Source organism: Talpa occidentalis, unplaced genomic scaffold, assembly GCF_014898055.3.
Source record: "Talpa occidentalis isolate TD23 unplaced genomic scaffold, MPIMG_talOcc4v2.1 talOcc4.7, whole genome shotgun sequence".
Lineage (NCBI taxonomy): Eukaryota > Metazoa > Chordata > Mammalia > Eulipotyphla > Talpidae > Talpa > Talpa occidentalis.
The window spans coordinates 62,938,895-62,962,945 of record NW_023605083.1 but is presented as its reverse complement, the minus strand read 5'-3'; the positions used below and the strand labels follow the sequence as shown (position 1 = coordinate 62,962,945).

The window sequence follows — 24,051 nt, the reverse complement described above, 5'->3', positions numbered from 1 at the left end:
ATACCAGCATTGCCTCAGGCCTCAGCCCAATCAGGCTCACCCAACAGGAGTGTCCCAGGCACTAGTCTCTGCTGTGGGGCCCCACGCAAGAGACGTTTCTCTCAATCATCCCAGAGAGATCAGGGAATACCAACCACTTTCTTGCTGACTTGTATTTTTCTTGCCCCCAAACTTCCAGCTGGGCATGTAGTACACTAGCAGGGAAATATTTACTTTAAATTAAACCCCACTTCCACACAAGCAACATTTGGGAGGGTCCACATGGGGTTTGTGGGGCACAGGCAAAATAAGATTGCCCTGTGGCTATGAGGAAGAGAGGAGACACCAGGACGGAATTGTGAAGAGTGGACAGTTAAGTGTTGGGGAGATGATAACCTGGTATAAGATAATGAATTCGCAAGCAGAGACCCCAGGACAAGTTTCAGAATGCCAGGCAGCAGTTGGAGCTGGGAGACCTTGGGGGGTGATGGAGTGTAACCCACGCTTACGCTCCAAGTATTAGGGGCCACAGGGCCATTTGGAAAACCCACATGTGCGCACACATACACCCTCACACCCAGATCACCATTAACAAAGAAGAGCTGGTATTTCTTTCAGGATAACTTGGGTTCAAATCTCAGCTGTGCTACAAGCTGGCTAAACTATGCAGTTGTCTTAGTTGTTTTACCATTTAGAGCTTCAATTTCCTTTGGTCCATAGGGATGAATATATGCTTCTGAAGGGGAGCAAAGTAAACCACCCCCCAAACCTGGATTTTCAGTGTAAGGATTACCTTGGGCTTGTTATTTTTTTTTTTTTTTTATAGAGGCGTGTTTTATTTATTTATTTATTTGTTTGTACATGCACTGGGTACAGTCAGAAGTGCGGGAGGAAGAGAGAATTCACCAGAGCGGGGAGCAGAGCAGGCAAAAGGACCGAAGTACACTGCCGAGGGGAGCAGCGGGCAGCAGGAGAGGTCTGCGCGCCATGTGGGACCCTCCTCCAGTGGCTGGGGAGCAGCCTGGGATTGAACCTGCGCCACAGAGGCCGCGGGCAGCTTCGCAACCCAGCGCTCCACCGCTGCGCCACCAGGGAAGCCCGGGCTTGTTATTTTTTAAGAAACAGAAGATAATAGGAAAAGCTCTGAAAACCCAAGTAGAATTTCCCTTTTGTAGGAGACACTTAACGTTTATAAGGGAAATCTCCATTCATCGGGCCATCTCCGACTCTGTACCAGGAATTGGAGAATGCCTACATTTCTAAAAGCTCTTGTCAGTCGAGAAGGCAGCGACTTAAATCTGCATGGCAGCCATCCCCTAGTTTGCTCTGCCTTCCCGGTAACCTCCCATAACTGACCTCCTTCACCCAACCCTCAGTGTCTTGTCTTTAGCTGAAAGTGATACTTAAGATGATGGCTGGAGCCCTCTCAGAGAGTTACTCGGTTCTTCTGGGCCTCTCCCATGTCTAGAGAGAAGCATACACGTTATTTCCCTGTCAGTTTATCTTTTATTATAGAGGGTTCTCAGATTAGATAGGCAGAGGGGAGATCATTTTTCCCCCCTGCCTTTCCCTGGATGTCACGACGGCTAGAAACAGCGGATGGCAAATTGTCCTCCAGTGTGGGGCTCACAGGGTGCTGCAGCAGCCACGTATCACCGTGCTGGGGAAGAAGCCTTGGCATTCTCTCCATACACGGTGTCCCACGTGGATAAAGGGATTCTTTCGATTATGCAGCTAATATTACTCTCCAGTTTTATAATGACATTTTGCATGCATTATCTCTCCGGACCCAGGTCATGGAAGTTGTCGAGGGGTAGGGAGAAGGGATGGGGAAGAGACAGGAGAGGTCTGCTGTGCCATATGTGGGTTAGCTCTCTGGCCAGGATTGAACTCAGGCCATAGCCATGACAGTGCTGAGACTTAACCGCTAGGCCAGCAGGGAGGCCTTGTTGGTCTAGTTTTGAAGAGCATCACAATAGGAAAACATCGGGAAGGAATTTTCAGCAAATAGGTAACAATGACTTTCTGTCCATGTTTGCATTGTCTGGATTTTTATACTGTCCATATCTGTATTGGCTGGATTATTTGATGCATGCATTCTCTTATTACTTGTGTGGCAATATTGTTTTAAGTGAAGTGCTCCTGGAAACCTAAAGTCAGAAGATTGATTTGAAGGCAGTTTTATTGCAGAGCAAAGGAAAGGGAAATCTTGTTCCTTGACCCTTTATTCCATATATTTTTAAAAGATTTATTAATTTATGCATACAAGAGTTGGGGTATAGGCCAGAGGTATGGGGGATGAGAGGATTCACCAGAGACAGGGTAGAAGCAGAACAGGTGGATCTACTGAAATACACTGCTGAGGGGAGCAGTGGGCAAGACAGGAGAGGTCTGCTGTACTATGTGGGTCACCTCCCTGGCTGGGGATTGAATTTGTGCTGCAGTAGCTGCAAATTGCTTCACAGTGCTGATGCTTAACTCCCTTTGCCACAAGGAAGGCCCCTATTCCATATTTTAAACTCTGTTTGATAATTGAACAGCCATGATTTCATTTAATCACCGTGAGTTGGCTATTTTCAGTCATTGAGCCTGGTTGAATCACCATGCCTGGGAAAATGAGGCTGTGGCCAAAATGTTATCCATATGTGTCATTAGTGTCAACTGAGTAAGTGCTTGAGACATACTTTGTTTCTGGCATTTTATTTCTGTAATTCTTATTTGCTTTGCAAAGACTTTCTATACCTGTCATTTTATTAGCTCACTGAATATCCAACAGCAGTGTCTTCTCATCTTTAATTCTCCTATGTATCTGAAACATACTTTGTTCATAAGAGGAACTCAATGAGAAATTTTTTTAAATGTTAAAAAAAAAAAGATGGGGCCTCCCCTGGTGGTGCAGTGGTTGAGCGCTGGGTTGCAAGGCTGCCCGCAGCCTCTGAGGCGACGGTTCGATCCCCGGCCACCGGCGAGGGTCCCACAAAAAAATAAAATAAATAAAATAAAATAAAATGTTAAAAAAAAAGATGGAGAATTGGGGAGGAAAGTAAGGGTTTGGTGGGCTTGCTACTTTTCAGCTTGCTACTAATCCATGTGATACTTTTTGGAGACAGAACCTTCAAAGATATGAGTAAGTTAAATGGAAAACATGGGCTGGGGCTCTAATCCAACATGACTGGTGTCTTTATAAAAGCGAGAGCGATATAGGGTGTGCGTGCACAGAGAAAAGGCCCGGTGAGGACACAGAGAAAAGGTGACCATTGGCGAGGATCAAGACCTCAGGAGAAGTCAAACCTGCCAACACCTTAATCTTAAACTTCCAGCCTCCAAAACCATGAGAAAATTAATTTCTATTGTTAAAACCACCTAATATTTTGCTATGGCAGCTATAGCAACCAATATACCCTGTCTTGTAGAAAACAAGTTTTTTCCAACTCATTTGTGTGTAGATTTTTAAAAAATATTTATTTATTTATGCATACAAGAACTGGCCAGAAGTAGGGGGGATAAGAAGATTCACCAGAGAGAGAGTGGGGAGCAGAACAGGGAGATCTACTGCCGCGGACCAGCACAGCAGTGGATGATGAGGCCGTCTCAGGATTGAGAGATCGCGCAGAGTGGTCAAGGATTAGGCGAATAAATGACACATAGACACACTTCAAGAGAGTGAAAATCTGAGTGTAATTTTCTTTGAGTCGGTGGCCAGTATATATATGTTCTCTAAAAGCATAGGAACGGCGAACATCAGTGAGCGAAATCAGCTTGTTCATAGGTTTAGCTTATCATTGACAGGGCAGTGATCTATGTCCGAAGTTACATCTGGACCTAGTCACATTCCTAAGTAGTCAGGCTATTAATTTTTCTTCTGTTCTATGTAATTACTTTTTTGTTTTAATAACTACTCACTATCACTAAATCATTATTAATTAGCATGGGTGAATTTACTCTTTACAAAGTAATATCTTTTCATTAAGATTAAAGCTAACAAAGCCAAGCACACAACAGAGAAATCATTAAACTAACAATTCCATTATTACACAGAGTTTAGTAATGTTTCATTGGAATTAGCCTAGTTATTAAATTACGTATGTTTTTTAATTAGCAACCAATGACCTTTTTAGACCGGGAAAAAGAAAAGATTTTAGAAAGACAGTTGTAGTAGAATAAAGTTCGTGGGCCTTGAGAAAGCGAGATAAGGTTCCGTGTGGTCAGCATTCCTTTCAACAATCTTTGTGGCGGCTTCTGGTAGTCTTTATCTCTTAACAGGCATCCGGCTTATCTGTATCTTAGGGAGTTTGCTGTTCTCCCCCTGCGCGCATGGTTCCTTGCCCACTCCGGACCTCAGGGACCATGGCAACAGCCATTAGCCCTGAAGGTCACGGCAGGGGGAGGTGCAGCAATCTACTGAAATACACTGCTGAAGAGAGCAGCAGGTGAGACAGGAGAGGTCTGTTGCACCATGTGGGTAGCTCCCTGGCTGGGGATCGAACTCCTGCTGCAGTAGCTGCGAATAGCTTCATGGTGCTGAGACAACCCCTTGTACCACCAGGGAGGCCTCCATTTTGTTGAAAGTTTTTGTTTTTAATTTTTTTTAAAGATTTATCCATTTATGCATACAAGAGCTGGGGTACCAGCCAGAGATGTGGGGGGTGAGAGGATTCACCAGAGACAGAGTGGGGAGCAGAACAGGCAGACCGACTGAAATAGGGGAGCGGTGGGCGAGGCAGGAAAGGTCTGCTGCGCCATGTGGGTTACTCCCTGGCAGCCGGGGATTGAACTCATGCTGCTGAGTCTGCGGATTGCTTCATAGTGCAGTGTTTAACCCCTTGCGCCACCAGGGAGGCCCCATTTGTTCAAAGTTTTTGAGGGCAACGAATAATCTTTCCTGCCAAACTGACAATGTAGTACAGTTAACATCTGACTATTCCTTAACATGACACAACTTATGCAGAAAACTGAGAAGTCCATCTCTTGAATACTTCACTCGCTGCCTTGTTAACTGAAAGCCTAGGAAGGAGAAAAAAGGAATCCTATCCCCATGATACACGCCTACACGACATGATACATTTAGGGTCAGAGGTCACAAAGATGATCACTAGGAGGTAGTGTTCATTGAGTTCAGAAAAGGCTCTGTCGGGGCTGCTCTTTGCAAGGCTGTGATGAAGTGGGATGCCTCCGACCTGGGGGAAGAGTACACAGGGCAAGCCACAAAGCTGAGCAGGGCCGGGTGGACCAGTGACAGCAGCGGGTCCTCAGGCCGCAGGACCCCAGGACACCCGGGCTCACACACTTCCTGAAGCAGCCCCGCCCAGGTGGAAGCCCCACCCTCTCCCAGACGGATCAAAACCCAAATCTCCGCAGAGCACTCGGCTTCGGAACCCCAGCCACTTTCATCAGGTGGTGCAACTTGCGGATTCTGGTAAGCAGACCGCCCTGCGCCTCCATTTTGTTGTTTTCCTGCTGGGTTTCTAGATTCCCCTACTGCGGGGCTTTTGCGTGTTGCTCCTTTCTCCTGGTGCTTGCATTCGGAGAAAACTTGGAAGCGGGATGTCCCCACCCATGCCTCCTGCTCAGCAGGTCCTGGGAGCCATCGGAGACAGGCCTGCCCAGGGAGGAGGCGGGCGGAGGAACTCGCGAGACTGCAAAACTGAGGCCAGTGTAGAAGTGTTGTAGAGCAGCCCCGATACAAAACGGGGTTCCTGACTGTGGGTCCTCACCTGCGCGCTTAAAAGGACTTATCAATGCTCTACTGCAGGCACACACGAAAGGTTAATAAAAGGTTTATTTACAAGGGAAGGGCAAATGAGGAAATGTACAGCTCAGGGAGAAAAGTGGGAGACAAAGTTTTAAATGAGTCCTACCCGATCTGCCGATCAGGAATCCCAAAATGGCACTCTGAGAGCTGGCCACGAGCCAGGGGCCGTGAAGCCAGGAGGCGAGCGACAGCGAGCCAGCCCAAGGCCCACGTGTTTGGTTTTTATATCCAACCTGGCTGCCCAACTCCACCCTCAGGTCCCAGCCACCCTCCCTTGGTGGTGACGGGATTTGTCTTTCCCAATGTCCTGATGGCTTTAGTCTGGAGTGGGGGTGGAGTCCACAAAGCCTGCATGGGATTAGCGCAGGACATCATTTCCCCCTAACAGAAGGAGAAGAGACATAGGGGTCGGTATTCGATTAGTGGGCACGGGTGTGTGTGGATGGGGCGAGGAAGTGGGCGCCGTGGACCGGAGCGCTCCGTGCCAGCCCCCAGCCCCGTCCTCTGCTGGCTGGAGGCCCTTGGAACCCGCCCCCTCTGCGGCCACACCCTTTCCTGGGGCTGCTCCATTTGTGGCGAGTTCAAGATTCTTAGCGTTTCCCTTTTTGAGAAAAGAAACAAGAAAGAACAGCCGGGCTGCAGACTGGACTTCCCCAACCGCGCCGCTGGGGACACGTGCGAAGTGTCCCCTCTAGGCCACTACTGCCCCCTCTTCCCGCGGGGACGGCACATTCACTTGTGGGGAGGGCGCGGGGAGGGCGCTCCTGGCCCGAGCGTGGGGACAGGTTCAGCCATCGCCTCTGGGTTAGGCGTGGAGGCAGATTTAAAGCCAAGCGAATCCTGGTTTTCCTTTTGGTGCCAAAGAACGCGCGCGCCTGCGAGTGGAGAGACGCAGCAGCGCCACCGCGTGGTTCTGAGACTGGGCCTTGGACCTGACCCGCTGTGCATCTTCTGGTCGCTTCTTTCGTCGACGTTCTTTTTTTTTTTTTTTTTTAATTTTATTTTTTTTTTTTTTATTTATTTTTTTATTTTATAATAAATTTTATTTTTATATTCCCCATACAATTGCAACCCCCTTATTTTGACCCCAATCCCTCCCCTCCCACCCTCTACCCCCCAGAGAGTGTCTCTGGTTCATAGTTTTTTGTTGATTTTGATTTTCACTTTCTTATAGTTATTCACTTCATGTGAGATGAGAAAAGGAATATTTGCACTCCGGGTAGCTGTTCAATTGGGTTACTTTTTTGCCTGCTTCCCTGCCTTGGAGATTTTCTCAGAAAGCCTCCTTTTCTCTGTCTCCATCTCCATGTACACATTGCGCGCTGGGCACGATTATAATGCCTGTCTTATAGGGAAGTTAATGAGGACAAAATGTGGTGATGCCTGTGTGATGTTTGGCACGTCAACAAAAACAGTGAATACTAAATCAGTGTGATTGATGGTAAATGATAGTGAGGACGGGTAGACTGCTCCCTAGCCTCAGTGCCTCTGCCAGGGAACCATAATAACCCTTTCACTTAAAGGCAGTCAACTACATGTTCTCTGTGTTCTAGGAGCTTCAGGATGGTTCATGCTAAGCGCTGGCTCCTGAAGAAACACTTCGAAGGCAGCCCTACCGATAGTAACTTTGAATTGAAGACAGTTGAACTCCCACCCTTAAAAAATGGAGGTAAGTGGCGACTCCACTGACCCCCGCCTTGGGTCTGTGAGGTCCGCCCAGGAGCAATAAACTTTCCCTTCCCCCCACCAAAACAAAACAAAACAAACAAAAAAATGGAGGTAAGTCATACCCCTCAGCTTTGAGTTGAAACGGACTACAGTCTTTGCTGCCCAACAGACTACCCCCAAATTTATTGATTTCAAACAGTAGTTGTTTATTAGCTCATAATTCCGAGGGTTAGCAGTTTTGATTAGGTTAACATGATGCTTCTTGCGTAGGGCTAAATGGTGCATTTAGAGTGGGCTGTAGCCACAGGCCCGGTGGCTAGCTGGCTTTTTGCTGAGGTCTGTGCCTTGTTCACCCCTATGTGGCCAACCCCAAATTCAAGTAGTGGGAAATAAACTTTTTTTTTTAAGATTTATTTATTTATTTATACAAGCACTGGGTACAGTCAGAAGCACGGGAAGGTGAGAGAATTCACCAGAGACAGAGCGGGGAGCAGAGCAGGCAGAAGGACGAAATACACTGCTGAGGGGAGCAGCGGGCGGCAGGAGAGGTCTGCGCTCCATGTGGGACCCTCGCCAGTGGCCGGGGATTGAACTGGCGCTTCAGAGGCTGCGGGCAGCTTCGCAACCCAGCGCTCAACTGCTGCGCCACCAGGGGAGGCCCGGAAATAAACTTCTTAATGGGAGGAATGGTAAACAGGCCGGTGCACAGAGATGGCAGGCTTTGGTGGCCATTTTGCTGTCTGCCACAGACTTCTTCAAGGTCCTCTGTGTGAAGAGTGTTGAAGCCATGTTGTGGGATCCTTCTGTTTTCCTTACTCATGCATTATTCTTCATGACTTTGGACACACCCTGGGGAGGATTTCCTCTGTGTCCTGGTGAGCCAGATGAGGACAGTGGGGTAAGCACTGTCTGGCGGAGAGCTCAGACTGCCTTGTGAGCAGACAAGGAGGGAAAAACCTGCATCTTTCAGTGAGGAGCCTCCCATCCTTTTGTGGGAAGTAATGGGCCAGGAAAAGTCTAAAGCAATCTAATGGGGAGTAATGGTAACATACCCAACATTTCTGGAAATTAGCTTTGTAGGCAGAATATAGAGGTGTAGGTAATATGCAGGTAAGCTTTGAGGAAAGGGCATGCAAGCAAGTAACGTGGCAGTTATCAAGTCCATGTCAGCTGACAGCCAGGACTCAGTTACAAATTCCAGAGAATGCACACAGGGGCGGGGTCGTCATTCCAGCAAAAATGCATATTTTTTAATACCAACCGGGGCTGGTAATGAAACCCTATGCAAATGTCATAACATAGTGGTTACAAATGTGGCCCTGGCAAATTACTTAACCTAAACTTAAATAAAATGGAATCAATAATTGTTGAGAATGTTAAATGAAACAATTTATGTAAAGCATAGAGTGAGTGCTAAGTAATAGCATCATGAAGATGATGAAGATGAAGAAGACGACCCAGCTGAGTCAGATATGACAGCCCTTCTTGGCTTTTCAATAGGAAGCACAGATGAGAGCTCAACTCTGAAGCAGAAACATTATCTCTGTCTAGAATGTTAAAGACAAGGCATCAGGTCCTCCACGGTGGCGCAGCGGGTTGAGCGCAGTGCTGTGAAGCTGTCCGCAGCCTCTGCAGCGCCAGTTTGATTCCCAGCCAGCCAGGGAGATTCCCACCTGGCATAACAGACCTCTCCTGTCTCCTCCGCTGCTTCCCTCAGCAGTGTATTTCGGTCCATCTGCCTGTTCTTCTCTCTGCTCTCTCTGGTGAATCCTCTCACCCTCCTGTGCCTCTGGCCTATACCCCAGCTCTTGTATAACAATAAATAAATCTTTAAAAAAAAAAAAAGACAAGGCATCAGCCTTGAGTTTCTGATTGACTCTGGAATGCTTTATTTTGTAGAGGTTCTGCTGGAAGCTTTGTTCCTCACTGTGGATCCTTATATGAGGTATTGTTATTTCCTCCTAAAAATTCTGAAATTGAGTGTTGGACCCTCTTTAGAAGTAATTTAAATGCCCAACTATTTCAAAACACTGTCACCCCCATTTCTCCAATGGGAGAAATAGTCCTGTAACAGTGTTCATGGACGTTCATCTTTTGCAGGCAAAAGTCTGAGAAGCTTGTGAGGGGTACCCTGGCCCCTTCTTTTTACCTCCATTTTTAATATGCACAATTTGCCTGTCATTGCTCACCAGAATTGCTTCTAGAAAATTTAAAAGAAAAAAGAACTCAAACTCTAATTTTCCCATTTCACTACTGGCAATAATTGGGTAGAGGAAGAAGCAATGTTCTTGCCTTTCTAAAATTGTATTGTTTTAGTTTGGCTAATTTGCTATTGACTCAAATAAATGCCCTCACATTTCTGGGTTTCAGTTCAGCACAAACTTCCCTAGTGGTTTTCCATTTGGCAATGGAACTCAAGATAATTTTTCCCAGATGCTCTTATAGTTAAGAATGGAATTTTTTTTTTCCAGAATGGCAGCCAAAAGATTGAAGGAGGGTGACATGATGATGGGGCAACAAGTGGCCAGGTAGTTATTTCCGTTTTTTCCATTGTTTGGGAATGATGCTGGGCCCTGTCTCTGCCGGTTCACTCACTGTTGGATCCTGGTGGTAACTTGGGCCATTGGCCTCCTTTTTGAATAACTGGGGGGAGGGAGAGAAGGCTGTGAAATTCACTATTTCAACTTCACTTTGCTACCCTTACTCTTTTTTTTAAAGATTTATTTATTCATTTATACAAACACTGGGCACAGTCAGAAGCGCGGGAGGGTGAGAGAATCCACCAGAGCCAGAGCGGAAAGCAGAACAGGCAGACGGGCGAAATACACTGCTGAGGGGAGCAGCGGGCTGCAGGAGAGGTCTGCGCACCATGTGGGACCCTCGCAGGTGGCCAGGGATTGAACCGTCGCTGCAGAGGCTGCGGGCCACTTCGCAGCCCAGCGTTCAACCGCTGTGCCACCAAGGGAGGCCCGCTACCCTTACTCTTAATGACTAAAGAAACAAAATGTATTCAGCTTGCATGTGGTCATTGTAAAAACTTAAATTAAAAATGTACATCTCAGATACCAGAAGTTTCCGCTTCCTCTGAACCTTAAAGGTGACTGCTATTGGTGTGTTGTTTTGCAGAAATTGTTCAGTACATGTACTAATATTTATGCTTCTCTAACTGAGATTAAATGCCCTTCAGCAAATTGCTTTTTATCATTTAAAATATTATGGTTAGGGCCTCCCCGGTGGAGCAGTGGTTGAGCTCTGGGTTGCGAAGCTGCCTGCGGCCTCTGCGGCGCCGGTTCGATCCCCGGCTGCTCCCCGGCCACCGGAAGAGGGTCCCACATGGCGCACAGACCTCTCCTGCCGCCCGCTGCTCCCCTCAGCAGTGTACTTCGGTCCTTCTGCCTGCTCTGCTCCCCGCTCTGGCTCTGGTGAATTCTCTCACCTTCCCGCGCTTCTGACTGTACCCAGTGCATGTATAAACAAAAAACAAAAACAAACAAACCAGCAAACAAATAAATAAAGCATGCCTCTATAAAAAAAAAATATATATATATAAAAAAAAATTAAAAAAAATAATAAAATATTATGGTTAGCTTTTGTTGAAAGAATACTACTACCTTTTAATGACTGCAAATTATTCCACTGTTATCAGCCATTTAACTGATTTATTCCCGACTGCAACTCTTTTCCGTTTTTTTCTAGCACAAATAGTTCTATTCTATGCATCTCTGTGTGTGTATTCTTTGACCACCTGGATGAATTTGGGAATATTGAGCAAGAGTTACCAATACTTTAATACTAGAACATTGCCTAAGGAAGTAATAAATTAATATTTATGACTGTTGATTAAAGTATAGTTTACATTAGGAAAAAAATAACCCAAATGTCTAAGGATGAGAGAATATTTAAACTTATTGCAGTTTTTGAAGGATTCTTAGAAACATGGGAAAGCATAAGTTAACATAGACTAATACAATGTATACTGAACACACAGCCTCCCAACTCCCTTGAAAAGGAGAGGTTTCACATCTTTTTTTTTTTTTTATTAAACTTTTTAACTTTCTTACATTGTTGTTTATATTTACACAGTATTTGATTCTCCACTCATATGTAGTTCCCAGAAATCTCCCACCACCAACTCACCAGTGAAGCATCACCATAGCCCCTGTGCGCTTCCCTGCCCTGTGTTGACTCATCTCCCCTCCCCCTCCCCTGCTCTATCTTTGCCTGCAAATTCTGTCTCTCTAGGTTTTTTATGACCCTTTGTACAGTTTCCCTGTATTCCTCCTATAAGGTTTCACATGTCTTATGTAATTTATCTTTCAGAATCGTGGAAAGTAAAAACTCAGCTTTGCCAACAGGAACTATTGTAGTAGCTTCTTCAGGCTGGACAACGCACTCCATTTCTGATGGGAAGGGGCTGCAAAAGCTATCTGCAGAGTGGCCAGACAAGTTACCACTCTCCCTGGCTCTGGGGACAGTTGGTATGACAGGGTGAGTTTCGTGGGTCTATTTCATTTGTTTGAATGCTTGACACTTGGGTTTTCCAAAATGGTTTGTCTGGAGCTTGGCCAGCAAGACTTGAGGCAATACAGGCTCAGGGACTGATCAGAGGAGATGGCAGGACTCACAGAAGACAGGTAAGGTAGAGTTAGCCTGAGGACTCAAGGAAAGATGAGAAATCAAGTCAAAGGTCTGTAGGTACAAAGAAAAACTAACAATGAGAAGCAGCATGAGACGTGATCCCTCTGAGGTCGCTGGCAATGGTGACACAATGGAACCATTTCCTCCTGTCCTTAGGAGGGTCTTGGCCGCTCATCACTCATCTCTGCCTCCATTTCAGAGTTTAAAATGGGAAGGAGTTCATCTGTGTTGGCCTTCTACTGTTTCTCATTACTTACCTTTCCCTGTATGCATGTGAGTTCCCTGAGGTGTAAGCAGACCTGAAGTCTGAGTAACTCAGCTAGATCACAAGTGCTGTTGTATATTCACTCAACTTGGCCCAGATATAAAATGCTCAAGTGTCTCTTGGCCTTATCTCTCAGGAAAGATTCTGGTCAATTCATCCTGTGTCTATGCTCCAGATCCCAGGTGCACTTGGACCTCGTTTCCTTTTATGCCCTAGAGAAGCAAGGTCAGTTGGATGCCTCTTGGTGTCCCCAAAACTTTCCTAGCCTAGAATTCATTGCTCTAAGTTGTGTCATCTTTTACTTCCTTCCATTCTTCTTCCTTCCTTTCACCTTCTGTTTTTTCTTCCTTCCTTCTTCCCACCCTCCCACCGTTTTTTCTTTTATGCATTTGTTTTTGTTTTTTTTAATGTTTTATTTTATATAATTCTTAAATCATTTTTCATTTTTGCACAATGTATACATTTTCATTTTGGTTATATTCCCCAAACAATTGCACTCCCCTTATTTTGATCCTGCTCCTTCTTCTCCCCGCCCCACTCCCCTCCCCATAGTGTGTTTCTGATTTATAGTTGCTTGTTGATTTTGAATTTTTCTTTATTTAGTTTTTCTTATTTAGGTTTTCTAAATTCCTGCTATGAGTGAGACCATCCAGTATTTTTCTTTTTCTTTCTGGCTTATTTCGCTGAGCATGATCCCTTCCAGTTCCATCCATGTTGCTGCAGATTGCATGAGTTTATCTTTTTTGATTGCTGAGTAATATTCCATTGTGTATATGTACATCTTCTTGATTCCTCAACCTACTAAAGATTGTGCTTCCATATGATCCAGCAATTCCACTCCTAGGTATTTACCCAAATGACACAGAAACATTAATTCCAAAGGGCACCTGCACCCCTATGTTTATAGCAGGCCTATTTAAAATAGCTAAGCTATGGAAACAACCCAAATGCCCAAAAATAGATGACTGTATTTGTTATGCATTTTGAAGGATTTGAAAAGAATGAATGGAAATATATACTCCCCAAATGATTGCTGCTAACAACCAGCCCCACACACCCAAAGTTCATATTCCACTTGGAATTTGAACTCGGAATTACCACAACCAAGAGGAGATTTATTGTAAACTTAGAGAATACTTAATGTCGCCTTACATTCAAGTAGTGGGCAGCAAACAAAATGACAAAATTTTCCAGTCTTTCTTGACTGCTCTGTTGTCTTCCATTCCTGAGAGCTCTTCCTTCCACCTTGTTTTCCCATCCATTTTTCACTCTTAATGGTGGCCCAAGTGGAGGAGTTCGTGGGTAAAGGTAGACATGAGGAAATCTCAGAGTAAGTCTCCCAGGACTTGGAGAAAGTTTTTTTGTAAAATAATAGATTACTGTTGTCTTCTCCATCCTATCTCTATTTTATTTTTAAAAAGAAGTGATGTTTGTAAAAGGCCTTTTGTGTATCTTAGGTTGATATGTCCCCAAAAAAAAGCTAATTTTGGAAATATCTAGAAAGGAGATTGGGGAGGATTCTATTTTCATGGACAGAATCACACAATCTGCTCCATTTTTGGAGTTTGGCTAACTTGCTGAGAAGGACTTAAGGATATATGCAATTGAGTTATAGGGGATAGAAGCACATCTATCCACATATTCTTATTTTTCTTCCCTCAGCCTAACAGCCTACTTTGGCCTACTTGATGTTTGTGGTTTGAAGGGTGGAGAAACAGTGATCATTAATGCAGCAGCAGGAGCAGTGGGCTCTGTTGTGGGACAGATAGCTAAGCTCAAGGTAAGTGTATTCCGTAACAACCATTCACTCAACATCCACACTGGGAGTGCAACAGTAAACACAGCAGGCCATCCCTAGTCTCAGGTCATTGATTCAAGTGAATTCTGTTTAGCTGTTGGAAATTGAGAATGATTGAGCAATGGGTGAATGAGGAAAATAGTGTCTCATAGATGACCTGAACATTGTTATTTAGCAACATGGCAGGTATCAAGTCAGGAATGGCCTCTGTCTAGACTTGTAGGTAGTAACTATTTTTATAGTTTTTACTGAAGATTTCTTGTTCCAGCTTAATCTTCCATCATGGCTGCTCCAATAATAAGAGAGACTTGAGTTCAGCCAACTAAGAGTCATCGTCCGCACTGCCCCGTTGCAAAGGCCATTACAGTCAGTCCAGAGTGGTGGGGCCATGACTTGGAAACTTGAAGACTCAGCTAGTTGAAATTAATTTGTAAACCAAATAAACATAGAAGGAATCTGTTGGATAGTCAAAAGCAAGTTGAGTTGTAGACTGATTCAGGGACTAATTTCACCCGTGGGGCCTTAATGAGCCTGGCCATCTAGACTAGGAATCTGATGTTGGTTCATGCTTGTGGCTTTTAAATGGTTTCCATGTTTTTCTCCACTTAGGGCTGCAAAGTTATTGGAGCAGCAGGGTCTGATGAAAAGGTTGCCCATCTTAAAAAACTTGGATTTGATGTTGCTTTCAACTATAAGACAGTAGGCTCTTTAGAAGAAACTTTGAAAAAAGCCTCTCCTGATGGTTATGATTGTTATTTTGATAACGTGAGTAACAAATTGGACTTAATACCTGATTTACTACCAAAGTCCTATAGAAGAGAATTTACTTCTAGTGTTTCCAAAATATATGAAGAAAGTTCTTTATCAGATACAGTAAATTTTAAATACTCTTCAAAGTTGTATTCTCTAAAGTCACTACAAACATTGAGCCTTTTTGCTCTCAGGGCATGTGTGTACATATATGCATGTATCTTGCCTAGATTCAATCTTAAATCCTAAAAACAACTCTTCTGGGAGCTTCTATTTTATTTACTTTGCAAAAGAAAAACAGGTTCAGCAGTTCTAAGTGCTTGCCTGAGGTCACCGCATTAACTAATCCTCCCAGAGTTGGGATTTATATTCATAACCCAGAGTTGAGATTCATAGCCCGCCCAGCTGACCCCAGGTGGAGTTGCTCTGCCTCTTCTGTCTGCATCCTCTGATACTGTCTGTGTGAGAGTTGGGAAAAAAAGGCAGAACCATGCCTTGTTTGACCTCAGCTGGGAATTTTGCATTTCTTTCCTGCTCTGTATGTGCCTGCAAATGAGCAGGGAAAGCTCTGAGTGTTGATTTTGGGGTTCCTGATAAATTTTAGCAAGTAATCCAACTCACAATACGAAATCTATTAATAATGGGGATCGACTATGCATGCTTTATAAATATTTTCTCCTATGAGTTGTCTTTCACTTTCTTGGTTGTATCATTTGAAGCAAAAATGTTTAAATTTTGATGAAGTCCAATTTGTTCCATTTGTTACCTGGGATTTTGGCATCATGTCTAAGGTTTTGCCTTACCCAAGGTCATGATGATTTATGTTTATGATTTCTCCTAAGAGTTCTATTATTATTTTAGCTCTTACACGTAGGTCTATTAATGCAGTTTAAATTAATATTTGTTTATGGTATAAGAAAGGAATCCAATTTCATTCTTTTCCAGGAATATCCAGTTATACTGCACCATTTGTCAAAAAGACTATTTCCCCTCCCTCCCGAATAATTTTGGTGCTCTTGTTGGAAATGAATTGACTATAAATAGAAGGGTTTACTTTTAGACTCTCAAGTTAACTCTGTTGGTCTATAATTTTGTTCTTGATTTCAATTCTCTAATTCCATAGTTCTCATTGTCTTGATTAATGAAAATTTGCAGTAAGTTTTAGAATTAGAAAATGTGAGTCCTCAAACTTTGTTCTTTATCTGCCTTTTGAGTATTTTTTCATACTGTAAGATAGGGCAATAATCTACCTTAACATAGATTATTAAGATTAGAAACCCCAAAATATAATAAAGTGAAATTTATCAGTTATGTAAGTTATATTCCTACAGTCAGATGGAAATGCCTAGTTTCTAATGTCTTTTTCCAACTGTAATTTTTCTGTTCTATTATGCTAATTCAGTTTATTTTGTTGCTGCTAATATAAGCATTAATAAGTGATAATTGTGACTTAATGATTCTCCTGAGTTTTCTAGTAGTTAGATTATTTAATCTTTTTTCTGTCTGTTTAGGTTGGTGGAGAGTTTTCAAATGTTGTTATCCCCCAGATGAAAAAATTCGGAAGAATTGCTTTATGTGGGGCCATTTCTACATATAACAGTACTGGGCCACTTCCCCCAGGTAATGAACTCATGCAAATGATCACAGATGTAGGAAGGCTGGACAAGAAGAAGATTCAGAGATAGAGTATCAGCCAGTGACTATGAAAATATTTAAGGCTCCCTGATAGTCTTTATGAAACAGTATTTATTAAATAAAAATAAATAATTTTATATACTTGTGCTACATCAGCTTCTATTTGATTTTGATATAGAGAAATCACAGACTATGGAAAAACAGAAGGGACATTTGTAGTTAAGTTTTAGTTTTTTATCTGTTGTTTTTTGCAAAATTGTAGAAAGACAGCTATGGTTTGATTTAGAGACAGAACACCTTGATCTGGCTGATAAAATATTAATGATGTTGCTGGAGGTGGGGGGGTGGGAAGAGGATGATTTGATGTGGCTAAAGGGGGTAAAAAGGCAGTCTTGTCCTTCAGACACTTGTGGGCAGTGTTTCCTCCAACAGCTGGACATCCTGCTCTCACCAGACTGACAATTTCTACTATGGCCTGTCATGTCCTCCATCCCCCACTAGACCACTGTTTCACCTCCACACCAGAGAAGTCCAAAAGAACTATTAACTAGAAAACTACGTTCATTAAATCCCAGTCTTCTTAGAGATATTATACAGGCCTCTGATTTTACAAATGGTCGAGAGAACCAGAGACTCAAATCAAAGTCAGGTCTTCTGAATTTGCACAGAATTCTTCTCTGCTACAATGATTCTGTGCTGTTAGTGAAATTACAGATTTACCTGTGGGACAAGAACAAGGAGAAAGAAGAACTAAAAAGGAATCTTGCAGATTATCATCAGGATCTAGACACCAAAAATGAGGTATTCATTCACAATGGGCTTGACTCATGAACCCTTATAGCCCTGCAAGTTAACAACTGCACTGAGGCAAGTAGGTGAGAGTGAGAAGGACTGAGGAAGGACAACTTGTAGATTTCCTATTAGGTTGTGAAAAAGCAAAGACATTACCTTCTCTAAGAAGAAAACTCCAGGTTTACATGGTAATCTTACTGTTTATTAGGGGCCCTCCCTGCACCCCCCTGCCACCAGACATATGTTTTTTTAATTGAGGGTAAACTAATTTAATCGCGAATAATGGGAAATCTTCTCCCTGCCAATTGAGCAAAGCACCAGGATGCGTTTACTTGCCCAGAGTTCAATTAGATATCATCAAATATTTTGTATTTTGGAAACAGAAACTTGATCTAGCCATTTTAGCAGTTAGTCCTTGGAAGAAGTTCAGCTGCTCAGGTCTTTGAGATAACAGCTCGTGTTGTCCATTCCATTTTAATCAGATGGGATTGTGCCTGGCCTCTCATGTCCAGAAATTCTGCAACTTTTCTCTTATGCAAAAACATCATACCTAATGATAGTGAGCCTCATGCTTCTTCTAGACAGGTGGTTTTCAAAGTACGGGTCCGGGACCAGCAACATCAATGTCTCCTGGGAACATGTTAGAAATATAGATTCTTGGGTTACACCTTATAGACAAAATCAGAAATTGGGGGACCAGCCCAGAAATCTCTTCATATGCCCTCCATATGATTCTGATACTATAGCATGAAACCCATGCTTCAGGCTAAGTGTTAGTTCCTGAATCGGCAAAGGCAGAGACAGATGGGAAGTTGCTGAGTCACTTGATCTGTTCTCTCTATTCTAGCCTTTTAGGCTGGAGATGGACACTCGTTTTGCATCTCCTCTGTGAACACAACAGAAGGAGATGGTTTTATGCCACAGAATGGCTGCATTAAGCCATAATGATGAAAGAACAGATTAAGTACCTGGAGTCTCAGGGCAATCGGTTTGAGTGGGGCAGGAACATTTCCTATGTTAATTCCAGTACTCTGTCTGTTCCCTTGAACAGTTTGGGAATTGTTGGTAGGCCCTACCTCTGACACAGGGACATTCCCTGGCTGCCTAGTCTGTGCAAGAACTCTAAGAGTGGGTTAGTTTCTTACCATTGCTGTAACAAATTACCACAAACTTAGTGGCTTAAAACAACACAAATACTGTTTTACAGCTGTGAGTTCAAAAGTCTAAAATGGGTGAACAGGGCTGCATTCCTTCTCAAGGCTCAAAAAGAGAGTCTGTTTTCTTGCTCTTTACGGGGTGTCTGTGGGGTGCCTGTGTCATTTCTCACCTCAAGGGCGCCTTCCACCATCTGCAAAAGCAGCAGCATGGAATCTTCAAATCCTCCTCTGTTTCCCTCCCTCATCTGCTTTCAGCAGCACATATTTTTCCTGACTCCGTATTGCAAAGGTCCTTTTGCCATGTAAGGTAACACATTCACAGGTTCTGGGAAATATGATGTAGACATCTTTGGGGGCCATTATTCTGCCTACCATTGAGTACAGGTTGATTGGCGGGCAGCCCTGAGGATACAGAAAGTGTGGAGGGAATGGAGGGGCAGCACTGGAAGAGTGATGTGGCCACCTCCCTGACCATGTACCATCCTCTTCACAGGCCCACCCCCAGAGTTCATTATCTACCTGGAACTCCGCATGGAAGGGTTTATTGTCACTCGCTGGCAAGGAGAGGCCCGCCAGAAGGCTCTGAACGACTTGCAGACATGGGTCTCCGAGGTGAGGAGCTCCAGAACCAGCCCCTCCAGTTGTGCTTGATCCTGTTTCTTTCTTTCTTTTTTTTTTTTTTTAAAGATTTATTTATTTATTTATTTTATACAAGAACTGGGGTACAGGTCAGAAGCGCGGGAGGGTGAGAGAATTCACCAGAGCCAGAGCAGGGAGCAGAACAGGCAGACTGACCGAAAACACTGCCCAGGGGAGCATTGGGCGAGGCAGGAGATGTCTGCCGCGCGGTGTGGGGTTCTCCCTGGCTGGCGGGAAATTGAACCGGAGCTGCAGAGGCTGCGGACAGCTTCTCAGTGCAGTGCTCAACCGCTGCGCCACTGGGGAGGCCCCTTGAGCCTGTTCCTTTTTGATGCTGTAGACTTTCTTTCCACTGCAAATATAGGCCCATCATACCACTCTCCATTTCCTAACAAGTTACCTGGAAATGTCTGCACTCATGGTCCTCAGTTCTTCTCTTTCCATTCTTTCTTAAGCTCACATCTGCTTTTGCACTGTTGCCATTCCCTCAAAATTGCTTTTTTCAAGGTCTGTGATGTCCCTCACATTGTGACCTCTAGCCATTCTGAGCAGCACTTGGATCTGTGACTGTTGACAGAGGTGGTCATTCTTTCCTTGGTACACTTTCTTCTCTTGGCTTCCTTGGGCTCTTGGTTTTCCTCCTTGATTGATCCTCCTCAGACTGCTCACTAGCTTCTTTTCTTTTCTCCAAGTTAATATAAAGTGCCCCAAGATGTGATGATTGGACTTAAGCATATCTTTCTTCTCTTGCCAGAGTCTATCCCTGAATTAGTTCATCCAGGCTCATGGCTTTGAATATCATTGGTATGCTGACAGCTGCTGAGTCTCTCCAGCCTGGAGGCAGAGCTCTCCCCTGAGCTCTAGACCACTCAACAGCTGCATCTGGATGTGTAATACACATCATTCAAAAACTAAGTATGCCATGACCTTCCCTGTCAAACCCATTCCATTATAGACCTTACCTTCTTAGTGATGGCAATCTGTCTTTCTATTTGTTCAATCCAAAAACCTTAACATCATCTTTAATTCCTTTCTTTCTCTCACATTCATGTCTTTGAAATCTATCAGGAAATTCTGGAGGCTTAACCTTCATAATACATACAGAATCTGACCACTTGTCCCATTTCCACTGCTACCACACTGCCGCCATCTTATCTAGCGTGCATGTTGAGATAACCTGTCTCTGGCCTCCCACCTTTGCATCCCCACAGACAGTTCACAACACAGCAGACAGTGATCTTTTAAAGCATAAACCAGATGATGTCATTCTTAAGCTTAAAACTCTGCAAAGGGCCCCATTCCACTAAGAGTAAACCAAGCAAAGTGCTTATAATAACCTACAAATCTGTATATGATAGTCTTCATTGACTCTCCAATTTCTTTTTTTTAATATTTATTTATTTATACAAGAACTGGGATACAGGCCAGAGGCATGGGAGGGTGAGAGGATTCACCAGAGACAGAGCGGGGAGCAGAACAGGCAGATAGGCTGAAATGCACTGCTGAAGGGAGCAGCGGGCGAGACAGGAGAGGTCTGCTGCACCGTGTGTGATTCTTGCCCACTGGCGGGATCAAACCCACACTGCAGAGGCTGTGGACAGCTTCACAGCATGGCATTCAACCTGCTGTGCCACCAGGGAGGCCCTAAAATAGGGTCATTTTAAAGATTTATTTTATTTATATATACAAGAAGTGGGGTGTAGGTGCAGGGGGTAAGAGGATTCACCAGAGTCAGAGTGGGGAGCAGAACAGGAAGATCTACTGAAATACACTGCTGAGGGGGAGCAGCAGGCAAGGCAGGAGAGGTGCTACGTGGGTTAACTCCCTGACCGGGATCCAGCTCATGCCACAGTGCCTGGCAAGAGCCTCATAGCACTGAGACTTTAACTCCTGTGCCACCAGGGAGGTCCCTAAAATAGGGTCTTTTTAAGTTGACTCATTCAGGGCCTCCTGGTGGCGCAAGGGGTTAGGACACAACCTATGAAGCTGTCCGCAGCCACTGCATCATGAGTTCGATCCCCGGCCAGGAAGATACCCATATGGAACAGCAGACCTCTCCTGACTCGCCTGCTGCTTCCCTCAGCAGTGTATTTCAGTCAGTTTGCTTGTTCTGTACCCCACTCTGTCTCTGGTGTATCCTCTCAACCCCCACACTTCTGGCTTGTACCCCAGTTCTTGTATGCATAAATAAATAAAACTTTAAGAAAAAAAAATAAAGTTTGACTAGTGCCATGCTGTGAAGCTGCCCATGCTTCTGCAGTGCGGGTTCGATTCCTGGCCGGCCAGGGATATTCCCACATGTCCCATCAGACCTCTCCTGCCTCGCCTGCTACTCCCCTCAGCAGTGTCTTTGGTCAGTCTGCCTGTTCTGCTCCCCTCTCTGTCTCTGGTGAATTCTCTCACCCTCCCATGCCTTACACCATATGGAGTTTTAGACAGCAGAAATAGGAATAACCAAGATGCATTGTTTTAGTTTCAGAGAGGAAAAGTGGTATCATACTTCCTAATTCCTGGCTTTATGATCATTTACCAATTCAAAGAAATTGACTGCTCCTCTGGCAGCTGCTGGAATTTGGCATTTTTCCCAGTCTAACACTTGGAGTGTTAGCTGGGCTCTTTCCAGGGAGCTGGGGAGAGCTGACTTAGATATAAGTTCCGATGTGTAGTTTCTTTGTCCCAGTTGGTGAAATCAAATCTAGCCTTTCCATGATCACAGCTGATAAGAAAAACTGCTGTGCTGGTGTCCCCAGTGCTCTCTCTTCTCAAAGTGAACCTAATTATATTTTTAAGTAACTAGTAAGCTGGCCTAACTTCTATCTCAACTATTTTTTCTCTCATTCTTCTTCCTTTTTAAAATACACTTTCTGGGGCCTTCCTGGTGGCGCAGCGGTTGAGCGCTGGGTTGCGAAGCTGCCCGCAGCCTCTGCAGCGCTGGTTCGATCCCCTGCTGCTCCCCGGCCACCAGAAGAAGGTCCCACATGGCGCGCAGACCTTTCCTGCCGCCCGCTGCTCCCCTCAAAAGTGTACCTCGGTCCCTCTGCCTGCTCTGCTCCCCACTCTGGCCCTGGTGAATTCTCTCACCCTCCTGCGCTTCTGACTGTACCCAGTGCTTGCATAAATAAATAAATAAATATTTAAAAAAATAAAAAATAAAATACACTTTCTATTTCAGAACAGTTTTAGAATACTTTAGATGTATAGAAAAAATTACTTAGTACAGAGATTTCTCATAGACCCTGAATTCTGTGCCCTGATCTCCCACATCAACATTTCATATTTAGTATTCACCCTCTACATTTAAACTTTACACTGGATTTGTCCATCTGACCCTTTCTGGAAAGGGTCTTTCTTCGCCTTTCTTAGAGCAGATGAGCTGGGACTTTCCAGCCAAAGGTTCAGATCCCAGCTTCGCTACTTCCTAGTTAAGTGATCTCAAGCAAATGGTCTCTCCATAAATCCTAAAGGGTGATAAACCATCACTGGAGTACTTTAGGAGAAAAAATGGTATCAAGTCTCGCAGGGCTTCACATAAGATCGCTTAAAAAAAAAATAACAACTAGAAAATGTGAATTCATTTTCACTTAGTAGATTGTGCCTTGTAGTAGAAGGAAAAATGAAAAATCTCCCTCACTAAATGAATCTATCCCTCCTACACACCTAATGTCTTTGAAAGGAAGACAAGTGGTAAGACGCAGTGGCATTTATATTTCCTGAACCTCGTCAGGGGTCAATAGAGGTAATGAAGCCACATCATTGGGCAAATGAAGGTTTAAAGCAGATTGTCACCTTGAGGAGTGTCCCTCTCTCCATCTACATTCACTGCTTCTAAAATGATTACATTATTAAACTACTCCATTCAGCTTACTCAGAAATGAATGAATGAATGAATGAATGAACTTCCTTGTCACATTTCTCCTATTGTTATACTGTCATCTGATGCTATTATTAAATTCTTCTAATGTTGCTCTGCAATCTGTTGCATACACTGTATATGTGGATCTTGCTCCAGGATGACTACAAGTTCATGGAGGACAATGTCTCCATCTTAGATTTCCAAGTTTCCCATAATGTACTTGATAAATTTGTTGCCAGGAGGAGAAGAGTGTATCATTTAGCATATGAAACAAATCTATGACAATTGTTGTTATTTTGATACAGGGTAAAATCCAGTACCATGAATACGTCATTGAAGGATTTGAAAACATGCCAGCTGCATTTATGGGAATGCTGAAAGGAGATAATTTAGGGAAAACCATCGTGAAAGCATGAAGAAACGACACGTGGAATCTAGAAATAACATTTGGATGATTCACTTCTTTTTAACCATTTATAAAAATGTATACTGCCTTTATTATCTAAGAAATCATCATTGTAATGAGTTTGATATACCAATGAAATACATTTAAATTAAACTAGCAGGGCCTCCCCAGTGGCGCAGTGGTTGAGCGCTGCGTTGCGAAGCTGCCCGCAGCCTCTGCAGCACCGGTTCCATCCCCGGCTGCTCCCCAGTCACTGGAGGAGGGTCCCGCATGGCGCGCAGACCTCTCCTGCTGCCCGCTGCTCCCCTCAGCAGTGTACTTCGGTCCTTCTGCCTGCTCTGCTCCCCGCTCTGGCTCTGGTGAATTCTCTCACCCTCCCGCGCTTCTGACTATACCCAGTGCTTATATAAATAAATAAACAAAATAAATAAATCTTTAAAAAAAAATTAAACTAGCAACACTATGAAAATTTTATAGTAAATAATGACTATTCCCCTCATTTCCTACTACAGCTCCTTCTGGATTATGGTGGAGAATGATGGCTTTGGAGTCCAAAAGTTGCCTCTGTGACTTTAGACCTCTGACTTTTCACCTGCTAAGTGAGATAAGTAACATCTGTTTCATAATATATGTTTATTTAAAATATCACACAATGCCTGACATATAGTAGGTACTCAATGAGTGTCAGCTACCTCCCTGCAGAAGCCAGTGAATTTGAA

At 43.9% G+C, this 24,051-nt stretch overlaps 1 protein-coding gene across 2 annotated transcripts in view; it reads left to right on the top strand.

The window, feature by feature from the left end:
- The window catches only part of PTGR1 (prostaglandin reductase 1), a 29,153-nt gene extending 5,497 nt beyond the window's left edge, over positions 1 to 23,656 (top strand). The window contains exons 1-10 of one of the 2 annotated variants that reach the window (XM_037492239.2): positions 4,869 to 5,395; positions 7,285 to 7,400; positions 9,299 to 9,344; positions 9,871 to 9,927; positions 11,720 to 11,887; positions 13,965 to 14,082; positions 14,710 to 14,865; positions 16,362 to 16,470; positions 18,928 to 19,046; positions 23,232 to 23,656. In XM_037492239.2, coding sequence (XP_037348136.1) covers positions 7,295 to 7,400; positions 9,299 to 9,344; positions 9,871 to 9,927; positions 11,720 to 11,887; positions 13,965 to 14,082; positions 14,710 to 14,865; positions 16,362 to 16,470; positions 18,928 to 19,046; positions 23,232 to 23,342 — 990 coding nt within the window. In that variant the 5' untranslated portion in view covers positions 4,869 to 5,395; positions 7,285 to 7,294 and the 3' untranslated portion in view covers positions 23,343 to 23,656. Of the gene's footprint in view, positions 1 to 4,868; positions 5,396 to 7,284; positions 7,401 to 9,298; positions 9,345 to 9,870; positions 9,928 to 11,719; positions 11,888 to 13,964; positions 14,083 to 14,709; positions 14,866 to 16,361; positions 16,471 to 18,927; positions 19,047 to 23,231 lie in introns of those variants that run through there. The other variant, XM_054689231.1, reaches the window with a different exon arrangement.
- Positions 23,657 to 24,051: the final 395 nt, after the last annotated feature.